The following is a 15,477-nucleotide window of genomic DNA, read 5'->3' as shown; positions in this document are numbered from 1 at the left end:
TACCCTTATCCCATACAAATTTCGCGATTACAGGGTAATTACTGGGGTAAAAAACATGGAATTTGTGACTGCAGGGATTCATCTTCTTGGTTCTTTCGGTAAAGTCACGTAGAATGGAAATAAAATAAGAAAAATAAAACATAATTAAATAATTCTCACGACGTTTCGGCCACAACGCAAGCAGCCGTCCTCAGGTGAAGACCAGGTCTGTCGGGGAGACAGCGTCTGAATGAAACAGCACCATTCTTGGAGCGTATATTTAATCTGGGTTGGAAGGGGGGGAAAGGGCGCCTTGACATAAAAAAAATTGCATATCAAGAGGAATTTAGCATATTTATGGGAAATGCAGGTATGTGATTAGTACTACTTATGCCCGTGCATTATGCAGGATTAGCAGCATCAAAGGGAGGGGATATGGGAAATGCAGGTATGTGATTAGTACTACTTATGCCCGTGCATTATGCAGGATTAGCAGCATCAAAGGGAGGGGATATGGGAAATGCAGGTATGTGAATAGTTCTACTTATGCCCGTGCATTATGCAGGATTAGCAGCATCAAAGGGAGGGGATATGGGAAATGCAGGTATGTGATTAGTACTACTTATGCCCGTGCATTATGCAGGATTAGCAGCATCAAAAGGAGGGGATAGGGGTAGCATTAATAAAGGGAAGGAGTGTTAATAGTATGTAGCTGCAGTAACTAAACCCACCACGTAAACAACTAAAGTATAAACTACATAGTATCATCAGTATACTAAATATACTCTACAATAAGATGAGTTACTAACAGTAATACATTGCAATTCTACGTCGTAAAAATATAATATGCTTCCATCTAAACTTTATTCTCTTACATCACACGAGTCTACACCGTACTATATACTGCCATAGACAAACCCAACATTAAATTATATACTGTATTGCTATAAACCACACAAACTCCACTCAACATCCTGGCACCAGACAAACTCCACTCAACATCCTGGCACCAGACAAACTCCACTCTACATCCTGGCACCAGACAAACTCCACTCAACATCCTGGCACCAGACAAACTCCACTCTACATCCTGGCACCAGACAAACTCCACTCTACATCCTGGCACCAGACAAACTCCATTCAACATCCTGGCACCAGACAAACTCCACTCTACATCCTGGCACCAGACAAACTCCATTCAACATCCTGGCACCAGACAAACTCCACTCTACATCCTGGCACCAGACAAACTCCACTCTACATCCTGGCACCAGACAAACTCCACTCAACATCCTGGCACCAGACAACTCCACTCTACATCCTGGCACCAGACAAACTCCACTCTAACATCCTGGCACCAGACAAACTCCACTCACATCCTGGCACCAGACAAACTCCACTCTACATCCTGGCACCAGACAAACTCCACTCTAACATCCTGGCACCAGACAAACTCCACTCTAACATCCTGGCACCAGACAAACTCCACTCTACATCCTGGCACCAGACAAACTCCACTCACATCCTGGCACCAGACAAACTCCACTCTACATCCTGGCACCAGACAAACTCCACTCTACATCCTGGCACCAGACAAACTCCACTCTACATCCTGGCACCAGACAAACTCCACTCTACATCCTGGCACCAGACAAACTCCACTCACATCCTGGCACCAGACAAACTCCACTCTACATCCTGGCACCAGACAAACTCCACTCTACATCCTGGCACCAGACAAACTCCACTCTACATCCTGGCACCAGACAAACTCCACTCTACATCCTGGCACCAGACAAACTCCACTCTACATCCTGGCACCAGACAAACTCCACTCTACATCCTGGCACCAGACAAACTCCACTCTACATCCTGGCACCAGACAAACTCCACTACATCCTGGCACCAAACTCCACTCTACATCCTGGCACCAGACAAACTCCACTCTACATCCTGGCACCAGACAAACTCCACTCTACATCCTGGCACCAGACAAAACTCCACTCTACATCCTGGCACCAGACAAACTCCACTCAACATCCTGGCACCAGACAAACTCCACTCAACATCTGGCACCAGACAAACTCCACTCTACATCCTGGCACCAGACAAACTCCACTCAACATCCTGGCACCAGACAAACTCCACTCATACATCCTGGCACCAGACAAACTCCACTCTACATCCTGGCACCAGACAAACTCCACTCAACATCCTGGCACCAGACAAACTCCACTCTACATCCTGGCACCAGACAAACTCCACTCTACATCCTGGCACCAGACAAACTCCACTAAACATCCTGGCACCAGACAAACTCCACTCTATATCCTGGCACCAGACAAACTCCATTCAACATCCTGGCACCAGACAAACTCCACTCTACATCCTGGCACCAGACAAACTCCACTCTACATCCTGGCACCAGACAAACTCCATCATCCTTGGACGGACGACAGGCAATAAGATCCCGCGCCGCTCCAGCCCAGTTAGACGGAACCTTCAGGCAGCCGGCCGTGATCCATGAGCGCAAGCACATGGACTTATGAAGAGCGTCGTTGACAGCGACTGGTGAAAGCATGTGAACTCCCGCCTGGCTCCGCTATTCGCACGTTCACAGGGAGTTGACGTCGCCGGCGCTCCCAAGTAGTCGCAGGCCATCTTGTAGTGGGCGGGGAGCAGCTCTTTGCGGAGAAACCACCACTGCATTACGTCAATGAAGGCACTGGCGGTCGTGACGCCCCTGCTCATAAAACGATCGACTTCATCGCCGTCGTCTATGGAGTTGCCGACGTTGTTGAACAGGGTGCTGAACAGCGACCGCTCCTCCATATGGGCAGCAACTGCCGTCGGCGAGATCGCGAGCACGTCCGAGTAGCGATGCTGCAGGACAGAGCGGATTGTGGCCTTCAGTGTAGCCAGCTCGTCTTGGTCTGTCGTTTTCGGCAGCTGTGGATTCAAGTAGGATGTCACAATGGCGGGTTCCTGAACCAGGAAGTCGTGGTACTGCACCAGCTCGGCCTTTATCCCCGTCGCAGTCAAGGGCTCATCGATCGCTCTAAGGGCGGCTTCACCGTGATCGCAATGACGGACGAGGTGCTCCATCGTCACCGGCACGAGATCCAATGTAGATTTGTGGTCCGCCGACAACGAGGCCATGACCTGGCACGGCATTCGCAGGAATGCTGTCACGTCCTCGATGTTTGCCAACTGCAGTTCAGATAAAGCACCGACACCGATCACATCCTGGAAGCGCGCCATGATAATGTCCAATGGGACACGCTTCTTGATGGCGTCGTCGCCCATGTCAAACGTCGAATGCCACCTGGTCGGCGAGTCCTGGTGCGTCGGCTCCTTGCTGGCGAGCTTGGCAATCTCAGCCTCGCGGCGGTACGACTGCCGGACGACCTTGCTGCACCTGATATTGACGAGCGCCTTGCGCAGTTCGGCATTTGTTGACTTGATCAGTTTTAGAACTTGGACGACACCGATCTGGACGGAATGATCCGCACATCAAATATGGTGGCAAGCCCGCAACTGCTCATATCCGGCGTCCACATTGACCAGGGCGAACAACGTCTTGACAGCACTGTTCGCATCGGAGCCATTGTCGCTGGTGACAGCGAGCAGCTTGGTCGAGATATTGTGCCCGAGGCTTTGGAGGTGCTCAAACAGAGCAGCCCCAATGCGCTTGCCGACACCCCTTCCGGACTGCACATCGAGGATTGTCAGCAGCATGGATTTTGACGCACCAGATTTGCTGTCGATCCAGTGCACCGTGACCATCCAAAATCCCTTCAGGTTGCGGTTTGATCACCCGTCGATGGTGAGCGAGATGGCGACGTCCAGGTTGGAGAAGAACGCCCCAAAGATGGGCAGCATGATGGCGTGATGCTCGGCAATCCTGTGAATGATGGTGCGGGTCGATGGGCCCTCGTATCCCTGCGTCAATGTGTTGACCAAGGTCTTGAACTTGTCGCTGCTGGCGGCTCGCAAAGAGATTGCACCTTGGATAACAAAATCCACAACCGCGTTCTCAAACTTTACCAGGAGGCGATCCGGGATTGCTGGCCGGCTCAGCGTTTGCTGTATTAGGCGGCTCGCTGACGCCGACGTCCCGACCTCGCTGCCTGGGGCGAGCACGTTGTGTTTCTTGAGGTGGGCTTTCCACCCCGACGCGTTCGTGTGGGTGGAAAACCACTTGTGGCAGTGCACGCACTGCCGCTTCCCTTGCTGTGCATGCGGATCACCCTCCATCCAATCGTGTGTGTGCTCCCACGGGAACGCATACCGCTGCCTCTTTCGATTGCTGTTCGCAGCAACCCCAAAAAAGCCGTTGCTGGCATCCTTGTCCTCTAGTACCTCGACCTCAAGAACGTGGACCGTCTCCATGTGCTCCGCCATCACTTTAAAATGGAGGCCACGGACTGCTTCACTGCGCCACGGAACTTTTAGCGGTAAACAAGGTACTGTATTTACCGGGTAATTATTCGCCCTGCCCTTACCCTACCGGGTAATTCTTCTGAGCTACCTTTACCCTACTCTTTACCTTACCCTTTACCCTTTTACCCGGTAATAAAGGTAATTTACCTTACCTTGCCGAGGCCTACTCCGCCCTCCCCAGCCGCCGCCTGTCGCTGCGTTTTTCGATCGAACAAAAATACCTCGCCCCCCTCCCCAGCGGTTGAAACATTCCCAGATGTCCATTGGAGACCCAAGCATCATCGCACGCCTCTTTAAAAGGGACTCCTCTACTTACGAATGAGTTAGGTTCCAGAGGTCTAGATTTGAAACTTACCTAAGAGTATGAATTCCAGAGGTCTGTTTAACACGCAGTTGGCTTTTGCGACCAATATCATCCATAATATAGGGGTGTTTTTTGTTAGATCGCGTCGCGTAAATATATAAATGTGTCGTTAAACCCGCCACCACCCGACACAGCCAATTAGTAAGGGCTGTCATTTAAACAGAACATGCCATACTCTTTGGTTTAATTCGTTACTTGTACAGCACACCGGTGTGTCGGAGAGCAAATCCACAACATTTACAATCTGAGTACGACGTTTCGCCAGTAATTACAACGCGCATCATCAGGCGGACAGCATCATCAGGCGAACAGCCAAAACAAACGATATTATTCCAGAGGTCTGTTCGTACGTCGATTTGTTCGTAAGTCCAACTTTACTCATGTCGACTCCAAACATGGTGTACGGCGTGTGCACCAAACACGTGTAATGACGACTTGACACACTCGTTTTGAGATGGTTTCTTTATTGAAGAGACACGTTCACTTGAACAGGGAGATACCCCGCTGCAACAGCCCCGAGTCACCCGCGCATCTCCCTTTTATATACGGACCACGACCCTCTTTCCGAACGTTCTCGCTGGCTCTAGGCCGTTCGCTCTACCAGCAGACTCTACCGTCCTCTTCCGTCACCTGTCCACGCTCCTATTCTCAATCATTCCCGTAGCCATTAGTCCCTTTGCACTATAGGCTGACTCCCCTGTCATTACCTCCCGTGGCCACTAGGCCGTTCGCACTGCAGGCTGACTCCCCCTGTCATTACCTTCCGTGGCCACTAGTCCACTCACACCGCAGGTTGACTCTACTGTCATTACACACGGGGAGTGGCTTTAAAAGTTGTAAAATCTCCTATAGATGTAAATGCCACTGGTTCTTCACGTTCTGTAGATGTAGATGCCACTGGTTCTTCACATTCTGCAAATGTAGATGCCACTGGTTTTTCACGTTCTGCAGATGTAGATGCCACTGGTTCTTCACGTTCTGCAAATGTAGACGCCATCACCGCCGTCTATTGCGCGGCGGTTGAACTTACGACTCTCGGTCCGAACAGGCAACTGGGCGTACGGGACAGGTTTGTAGTTCTGAAAATTCGTAAGTCGAATGTAAGTAGAGGAGTCTCTATATTGACTTTGATATTCCTTCTCGAAGATACTGGTATAAACCATGGTACGTATGTTGAACATCTTTCGCACCCAACGTGCTGATCGGAGGTGCAGGGGAAGGACAATAAATTACGCACACAAAAAACAGCTCCAACGAAATGAGTTTTAAATCTAGATTTTTTTTTTAAATGAATCAACCGCATCGGAACATCAACAACAGGCTGATTGCTGCTGCACCACATCTCCTTCACAAATGACAACATTTAAAACGTGCTGCCCCCCCCCCCCCCCCAAGTCGTGCCATTGTGGCCGTGCGACCCAAATTATGGACCGCAACTTAAACCCACTGCGGTGTGCGCTCCTCCAACGAGAGGAGTAAGAACGACGACGCAAACTTTCTCTCCCGAAAGCCCCCTTCGGCGTGGCTCAGCCGAGTTCAACATTGGCACTTGGCTCCAGAACACGTCGTCCTCGTTGTTACACCGTGCTGCCAATGTGCAAGAATGAGAATCAAAACGCACCGTGCGTCACGAGATCCGCGGGGTAAGGAGACCAACTTGTGCCTTCATTTCAAAGAGGGTTTTCCCATTGGTGGTGGTCGTAGTTATTTATGCTTTACTGCAAGCATCAGGCATGGTGCATTTCAAAACACGCACACAAGACACGTGTACAAAAACAACAGCAAAAAGAAACACGGCCTTTGTGCATTGTGCCAATATCTTTCATGATCAGTTTCCGTGTGGTCCTCCATTCATAGGTGGCCATCAACATTACAATTGAGAATATAGTGGCCAATTGACGACAGTGAGTGATAGAGAGATTGGCATCTGTAGAACTTCCTGCCAGTCAGCTAGTCACATCTGCTCACATTTATTTTCTGGCAACCTAAATTAAGAAAAGCCCAAATGTAGTCCTTCCGAAGCTGAGTTTTTTTTTACAAGTGTAGTGAGTGACTTCCGAGACACGTTGAGTCGAAGGCTTCTTATTTATTAAGAGCACACTGGGCGATACATTGTGTAACGCAGCTCCACCGAGGCGATCCTAACACGTAGCCCCATCTCCGGCTACGCTACGCAAGCTGTTCGACCAGCACAGCGACGGCGACGGACAGAGTCTTCCAGAAGATCAGCCACGTGGTCGGAGACGAACAGATGACGACGAACAGCGAAGCAGCCACGACCCAGGACCCGTAACAGCCACGAACCTCTGGTTCGGTCCCCCTTATATCTGTCCCGGCTGCCGCCAAGCTCCACCTCTGGCCACACCCCCTTTCCAGAACCTTCTAGCTTGTTCCCAGAGCTTCTCGACCGACTCCGCCTTTAACCTTTACCCCAGATACACCCTCCTTATAATCAGGCATTATGTAATGCAGCTATGACCGTAATTACCACTCACGGCCGGCAGGTGTCACCCTGTCATTACACAGGTGTTCTTCACGTGCTTTCATGGTTTTCCAGTCTGCACTCTTGTTCTGTTACAATGTGGTTTTATCGTCATCGTTTACAGACAACAATAAAGATGCGGTGAGCATCTTTATTGTTTTTTAGTGTTAACTTTGTTTATTCTCTGAAATTTCCATAAGCAAACGTACACAGACGAAAATAAATATCCAAATTGTTTTAATTACTGTATTTACTGTACCGTATTTACCACCCCAATCCCGAAGACTATATATAATAATATCATTAAGACTATATATGGGGCGACGGACATACGTGCAGTATTTTCATTGTTTAAGCTGTATGTATGTAGTGTATAATGCGGAGATTATATTTGACATTGAAATCAAGCGTAGCTACTTTTGTTTTTGGTCACGCACACACGGTGCCGATCGCCGGACCGTGCCACAGCCTTTGGAACGGTTTAGCCGGATCGGCCCGTGACCGCCAGATAATCGCTGTGCCTGTCAATCGATGATCGACTGGATGTGAACTTTAGGCATTGTCAGTTTCCGAGACTAGGCTTTGGTGTCTTTAATTCTCAAGTTGATGGACCCGCAATGGATCCGTAGATCGGGCAACGAGAGACTTGGGTGTGGGCCTTTTGACATTCGCTCGATGTGCCTCCAAATTATAGCAGTCAACTCCGAAAAAAAAGCACGACAGTTTGTCATTTGTGCGCGATGCATTTTAATTGGAAATGCCGTACACACACTGTACTTGTGCCTCTGAATCAGAAGGCATTTTTTTAATATAAATGTTATTTTTTATAAAAGCATGAAAAATGATAATCGTAAAAAAACACATTCACCATCAACCACCACCCACTCTTCTTCAACATGCTCACATTTTCAAGTGTAAAACATACCAATGACATTCTCACCAATTTGTCACCCGTGTTGAATCCATTGGCTAAGTACAAACTAAGTTAAACATTCGATATGAAACATTACTAGTTTTCTTTTTTGTACTTTTCAAATAAACGAAAAGTCTTCATCCCTGAAAATGTTATTCTCTTGTATTAAATTTGCTATTCACTTGCATAGATGCTATTAGAGTTGGGCAAGATGTGAAGAAGAATAATGCTCTAGTTTTATATACGAGGTGGATGGAAGTTGAACGTGTACTCCAAGCCATTCATCCACAAGTCTGGTAGCAAGAGCAGAGCTGTCAACCCATACGGTTTACCCCACATTCTTGTACAGGGAAATTGAGTTTGCAGGTCCATACGACGTACAGCCGTTTCAAAACGTGCAAAAAAAATCGATTTGTTTGTGTTTCTCCCTCGTGATGGGACTTTATAGGATGAACATTGAGATTTATAAGGGTCACCTGGTGACCAATAAGGTCTGAATTGGTCTGTAATTAGGCAGAGCACTGGTATGGAATAGGGCATTCTTAGCAAACTGTACTCTGTGAGGGGGTCACATTTTACGACTTCAACACAATTCACACATATAAAACAGATCGCAAATTCAGCTCAACAATTTCGCAACTACCTCATTAATGCCCAACACACTTTACACCAATGCAGTGCAATGCATTGCAATTGAACACGTGCAGCATTTCAGCGTTCTTCCCCTGGGTTATTAAAGCACGTGTAAAGTTCATTTTTGTTAGTTGCCGTTTCCGTTCTTTTTGGTTGAACATTCGTTCCATCAACATCGTAATCCAGTTTTAACATTTACCAACACTTGCACAATTACCCAACACAAAAGTGGAACCTTCATGCATCGATAACCGAAGAGAGAAATAATTTAATAAGCCCACACCAATTAAAGCTAATTAAATATGCATCGCCATTGTGGGATAAAAGTCAACGGTTAAGTTTGAGCGAATTTGACGACTTAATAATGCTGCTGACAGCCCTTCAAGAAGTATGCCGAGAAACACGTTTCGGGATATTTCGCCTCACCGTTGCGGATGCGAATTAACCCGAAATAGCGGTGGCTACGTTCCAAATTATACTCCTGAAAATTGAAGCAACATGTGGTCATATTTAAATAACGCTTTGATAAAACAGCGATAATCACAATATAATTGGAGGCATTTCCCATGGCCGTGTTTGCCATGGTGGTGGGGGAAAAGAAAATAGAAACGTAAAAATGCTCCACTCATCGATGGATTCGGCTATAACGCTGGTCTCGTCGATCACCGGAGGTGATGGATAAAGCACAGCCTCAGTGTCACAGAAACCTTCGTCCGATTGTCACTTTTGGGGTCATTCGTCACAGCCTCGACGTAAAACAACAATAAGTATAACCCAGAAAAACAAAGTTTTTCACTATAAATCCTTTATATGCGTGGCGGCTAGAGTCCTCTCGTCCTCTGGCTTGAGATGGCTGCCACCTATGGGTCAGATGATTGCATTGCACCATTAAGCAATTGGTAATTAAATATAATATTTTTGTCCTAAAAAGTGTAAAATTTTTGAGAAAAAAAATTCACGAACATTAATTGTCACGCACAACGAGTCTGTGTGGAAAATGTCAGCTCGATTGGATCACGAGAAGTGGGTTAAAAAACGACCGAAAGATTTGCACGGTCCTAAGCAAGCAAGCGAACTTAATATAAAGGATTTAAAAATACGACCGACAGCGGCGTCGCAGAGTTCGCAAACTCATTGCTCCGTGCAATACAGTATTTATTTTAAAATTATATTACACCCATATGCCACGTACAAACGCATTCAAACATTATGTTCAGTAGTAAACTTAGTATTAAGGCACGGACGACTAATAGCACGGAAGATCCCAACAACGTTCAAAACACAGGCTGTATTAGTTTTTTTTTTACGAGTTTCAGTGGCATGATCCGCATTCACAGTGTCCCGTTGAAAACAATTTCAAGTAAAAAGGCCTCTGTCCCTGCAGCAGTTTTTCCTTTAGAAAAATTAAATCGATGTAAGAATTCCCACAAACGCACCGTGGACATCACCGAGGGCGCGGCAACTCGGTACGCGCTGGTCGGAATTAACTTGAACTTTTTAGTAAAAACATGGCTTCCCCGTGAATGTAAAAAGAAAATTACAAAATACAAGTTTGACAAAACTTTGGTTCATTCCCTCGGAGCATTATGTAGGAGCCTTGGCATAAAAAATGCAGCCAAGTGAACACCAAATTCGATTATAATTATCTAACAAAAATAAATCGTCACAGCAGCAGGTTGATTTGCATTAAAATATTTGGGGGTCCTCTCTCATCACATCCGGTCAATGTGCCGCATATCCATGAAGCGCGTCCCATCACTTAAGAAATTTGTCAACGCTCGGCACCGCCATGGCCGGCGGCTCACTGGCACGCGGCATCGGCACTCGGAGTGTCACGGCTGTTCTCCTAGAACGCGGTGGTGGTCCCGTTTCCTGAGGAACACCGCGCGTTATGGAAAAATCTCGCGTTAAAATAACTAAACACATGTCAGAGGGTAAAGCACGGTCGGCGATGACGTGCGAGATGCGTACGCAGGCCGAGCCAAGACTGAGGAGCGTGGGTAGCATCTAGAAGCATCCAGCAGTATCCCGCCCTATGAGACGCTACGCAGAGGCAGCCGAACAACCGCTTACTCCTACCTCGCGTTAGATCCAATTCGCATCCGCGTAGTGAAAAAGTGTTCCCGAGTACATTCATCGCGTGATATCCAATTCACGTGGTGAAAACAACACGTGTTTACAGGAGAACAGACTGTACGTCCATCGCTAACCGTTGCAAGAACGGCACAGCGGGGGCGTTGAAAACATGTGGAGACACCAAGGTGCCAAAGCATCTGACCTCGGTGTTCCCATCACCAGTGATACATTTTCCCTCCGACAAAGGCATGCATATATACATAGTGCACTAACAGGAGTGTTTTCATCCCATTTGTGAAAACTTCAGTCGACTTCGTACTCCGAGACGCTGTCGGGATCCAAAATGTTGTGCTGCGGGGAAGAAAAACGGATTTATTTTTTTGGATTATTATTTCTTTACAACTTTTCACACCGGTTGGCAATGAGCACGTTCAAATTGTGATCAACACCAAACTTGGCCCGTTCCGCTGGTCGGCTGACATTAGCATCGATTATTCTGGAAGCATCGCTACAGGAATTACTAATATGAGCCAAGTGTGTGTGTGTCCCGCACGTGACGTCACTCCACATGAGCCCCCCCCCCACCCCTCATTAATAATCATGAGCGGGTGACGTCACTCCACATGTCGCACCCCTCCCCAATAACCATTAGCGGGTCACGTCACTCCACATGGGGCAACCCCACTCTTTAATAATTAATCATGAGCTTAACAATTTTTCTATTATTTCAGATTTACTGCAATAAACACCCGTCCTTGGACGGGCAAACAAGCTAGTGGTGTAATAATTCCACTTTGTCTGCAACTACGTGACAAAAATGTGAAGGGTGCATTGCTAACGAGAAATAACGCTAAGTTACACTGATGTACAATATATCGACACCATCAACGTACCTCCGACAGAAATAAGATGTCCTAGTTATGGACTAGTTGATGAACTTGCTACCAGAGTCAATGAGAGTGAGATCCATGATTCAACTGACAGGTGGACGTATTATTTGCGTTATTTACGCTTCGTTACCCAGGAAAGCCTGTTAAATGTTCCCCCAGTGGAGGACAATAATTGCTATAAAGTTTATAGAGTAATTTGTGGGGCTTTTATTTATTTGCTTAGCAAGTTTGGACCATGACACCGGCACAGCATGCCCTACAAACAAACAGAAAAAAATCCTCATCCCTGAAAATTGAATTTTCTTGTACTAAATTTGCTATTCACTGTGCATAGATGCCATTGGAGTTGCGCGAGATGTGAAGAATAATGTTATATTTTTGGGAATCGGGTTAGGCAATTCAAGAAGGTGCGAGGCAGATGCCCGAGTTCGATTCCCGATCACGGCCAACACCAGTGACCATTATTCGAACCGGCCCTGGCCCTCTCCTAGGTCGACTCACCCTCAAATGAGCACCTGGTGCACGGTGTAAACATTGCCACTGGGGAGATAAAGGCGGTCGGGCGTGGTCTTGGCCACCCACCCCCCTTGATCACTAACGGCACTTGCTCCAACATCCTGTTAAGGCTATACGGTGGATATGCGCCGGATCTTTAGGGCTGTCCTGACATTTGGGCCACCCTGCACCTGCCGTGGGGTGGTGGTGGGGGACGGTCGTGGGGGGGGCGTCTCAATAATGGACATCGATGAATACTTTCTAGACGTTGGTCGTACGCGTGTGCGCGCGCGTGCACATGGCTCACCCAGCCGCCCTGCTTCATAATCCACGGCGAAAACCTCTCCTCCAGGTACTGAGCTCCGAAGCCCATGATCCTTGTCACCGCCCGCTGGTTTATTCCAGCCATCCTCTTGGTCAGGTCCATCGCCAAGGCGATCTGCAACACCTCCGGCGGCCGCACCGATGCGTCGCTACCGGGCGTCGGCTGCCGGGCCACCACCGGGGCCACCACCGGGGCCACCACCGGAGCCACCACCGGGGCGACCACGCTCGAATCGACGACGTCCGTGGCGGGAGATTTGTTGGGAGTGGCGGCGGCAGCGGCGGCGGCGGCGCGAACGTGGACCGGGCGACAGACCTCCGGGCTGGGGGTGGTGTCCTGCGTCTCGGCCGTGATGTACGCGTTGATGAATTTGCAGAAGAAGATGTAGGAAATGCTGCGCAGGTCCACGTCCTGTTGGATCTGCAACGGTAGCCGTCGTCGGGAAAGAGAGAAGTGGAAGTTTATTATGATTGTCATGGTTTAAATGTTGCCAACGCAATGAGAGTTGAGTGCCGCTCGCTCCCTTGTCCCGCACCTCCGATTAGCGCGGTCGGTTACGCGCGTTGCGAAGGAATTTCAACATACGTATATTGTTCCCCCTAAGTACATTCGTTTCATAGGCTATAAAATTAGTGCATTCCGAGCGCAGCATTGAGGGTGAAGAGGGAACAAAGGAGAGTGAGTTCCATTCCGAGTGGCAGCACAAATACATTCCTGAGGTTGTATCACCAGCTTTCACCTGCATGCATGTATGTTGAACTTCTTTTGCACCATACGTAGCCAACCGTCGGAGGTGCGGGCGAAGGCCAACAAACCGAACAAACCGAACACACGTATAGCCTAGACAGACTGTTGGGGCAAGTGCTGTTAGCGAGCACCTATGAAGGCCGGAACGGTACAGGAGGGGGTGAGTGGCCAGCACCCCGCCTGACCGCCTTTGTCTCCCTAGTAGCAATGTTTACACACCGCACCAGGTACTAATTTGAGGCTGAGTCAACCTAGGTGAGGCCCAGGTACCGGTTCAGATAATCGTCTTCGGTGTTGGCCGTGAGCGGGAATCGAACCCGGGTCGCCGGGTTCGTAGCGCAGCGCACTAACCGCTGCACTACCGCACACGCGAGTGCTGTTATAAGAGGGCACCTGCGAAGGCCGGCACGGCACGCGAGGTGGAGGTGGTCAGCACACCATCGGATACTCGTCTAAGGTTGATTCCACCAAGTCGAGGCCCGGAATTGATCTCGGTTTGGCGGGCTCATAACAGCGCGCTAAAACCGCTCTACAACCTCCCCACCCACCCACGCGGACACACACAGACATACACAGACATACACATCTTTATATATTCATGAAGCATTCCTGCACTGTATCCACCCGAGCTAGGTTATGAAACTGGTTTTCCAACACTGGCCAATCATTCCTGTTTAGCCACATTCATTGCCCTATTTTTTTCACCAACGCCCTTCACATTTACAAAATCCTCTGCACCATGTGCTGCTGCTGCTGTCTGCCTTGAAGTTTTGGATACGATGATAATTAAGTTTTGTGTAGGCCTTAAGCTAAGGCCACCGCCAAAACAACGGCCTACTATTGCCCATATTTATGGCTTACGAGTGCGAAACATTCCCTATTACAATACGTAAATCACGAGCGTCGTTGTGGAGAATACAAGTAACAAAAACAGGCAGAATGTACGCCTTCATCATGTATCATGTCGTACGAAGGAGCCATTTGTCACGGCGATACACTCCATGACTCCGTACCTCAAATGTAAAATTGTAGCTGCCGCTCTCCATAAACATGAGCCATTAACAAAGAAGGCCCGAACGAATACATTACAAAAGGTCGCACTCATTACACACAAAAGCTCTTGCCACAAATCAACCACAATGCCTTTCTAATCTGGTCGAGCATAAACCACCATCACCACGCGACGCTCCGGTCGTCATCCTCGCAGCGGTGGCGGCTTTTGGCTAAAGCCATCGAACAGAGACGGTCACCTGCATCGTGCAGCGCTTCCAAACGCGCTTCTGCGGCCCTCTGGAACGCTCCTGCCTTCCGATATGAGGAAGCCACTGGAGCTATGCACTTTTAAATCCAGATTGAAAACTCGTCACTTTAGAATAGCTTTTTGCGTTTAGTTTGTTGTCCTTCCCCCGCACCTCCGATTAGCACGGTGGAAGGGCCTTCACTATTGATGCCCCCAGGGTCTGGAATGCTATTGCCAATAAATTTCAACTTGAGTCACTACCTATGAGATCTTCACTCAAAACTGCTCTAGAGGAGTGTTACACCCCTAGCTGCCAGTGCTATTCAGTGGCCTAAAATAAAATATTTCGCTCCGGATGATCGCTGCAAAATATGACCTGTGTTTTGATTTAGTGTGCTGATCTTAAAGGTGCATTGAAAAATTATGATACTCCGACTGATGCTCCTGCTGTTGTGGAGTGACTCATGCAGCCAGCTATGGCTGCAGGGTTTTGGTAGTACATGTTGTTTATGTCGTTTATTGTGAAAATTCCGTCACAGTTCCTATGATCACTGTTTCATTGCTTTCATGGCTTTATTTTGGTGATTTCGAAACGTTTTTTGGTTTGGCCATGTTTGTTTGTTGTAGTACGGAGTAAGACTGATGGCCTTAATCTAAGTTGTCTTGTGGTTGTTGTTTTTGACTTGCATCCCACTGGGATTTGTGCACACAGCGTTGGTGTACGGTGTTTTTTCTGCAATATTTTGCTGTCTTTTCTTGGATTTTCTGTTTGCACTTAGTCACATATTCACTTTAAGGTGTTTTCTTGTTCATGTTTTAGTTTTTTGTTTGTTGCGGTTGCACCCGATTCAAGAGCCGAATGGCTCACAGGGCTATACCTAATAAATGAA

General features: G+C 48.1%; 1 protein-coding gene across 3 annotated transcripts in view; it reads right to left on the bottom strand.

Annotated features, from left to right (window-relative positions):
* The window catches only part of BCL2L14 (BCL2 like 14), a 209,774-nt gene that overhangs the window by 175,327 nt on the left and 18,970 nt on the right, over window positions 1-15,477 (bottom strand). Inside the window, exons 9-10 of one of the 3 annotated variants that reach the window (XM_061552763.1) lie at window positions 12,583-13,020; window positions 11,162-11,241 (exon numbers count right to left, since the gene is read on the bottom strand). In XM_061552763.1, the coding sequence (XP_061408747.1) occupies window positions 11,194-11,241; window positions 12,583-13,020 (486 nt within the window). In that variant the 3' untranslated portion in view covers window positions 11,162-11,193. Of the gene's footprint in view, window positions 1-7,998; window positions 11,242-12,582; window positions 13,021-15,477 lie in introns of those variants that run through there. The other 2 variants (XM_061552755.1, XM_061552772.1) reach the window with 2 other exon arrangements.

This window comes from Lethenteron reissneri, chromosome 2 (genome assembly GCF_015708825.2).
Source record: "Lethenteron reissneri isolate LAM-NWPU_2019-01 chromosome 2, ASM1570882v1, whole genome shotgun sequence".
Taxonomy (NCBI): Eukaryota; Metazoa; Chordata; class Hyperoartia; order Petromyzontiformes; family Petromyzontidae; genus Lethenteron; species Lethenteron reissneri.
The sequence above is the reverse complement of the archived record's forward strand: the minus strand, read 5'-3'. Positions and strand labels throughout refer to the sequence as shown.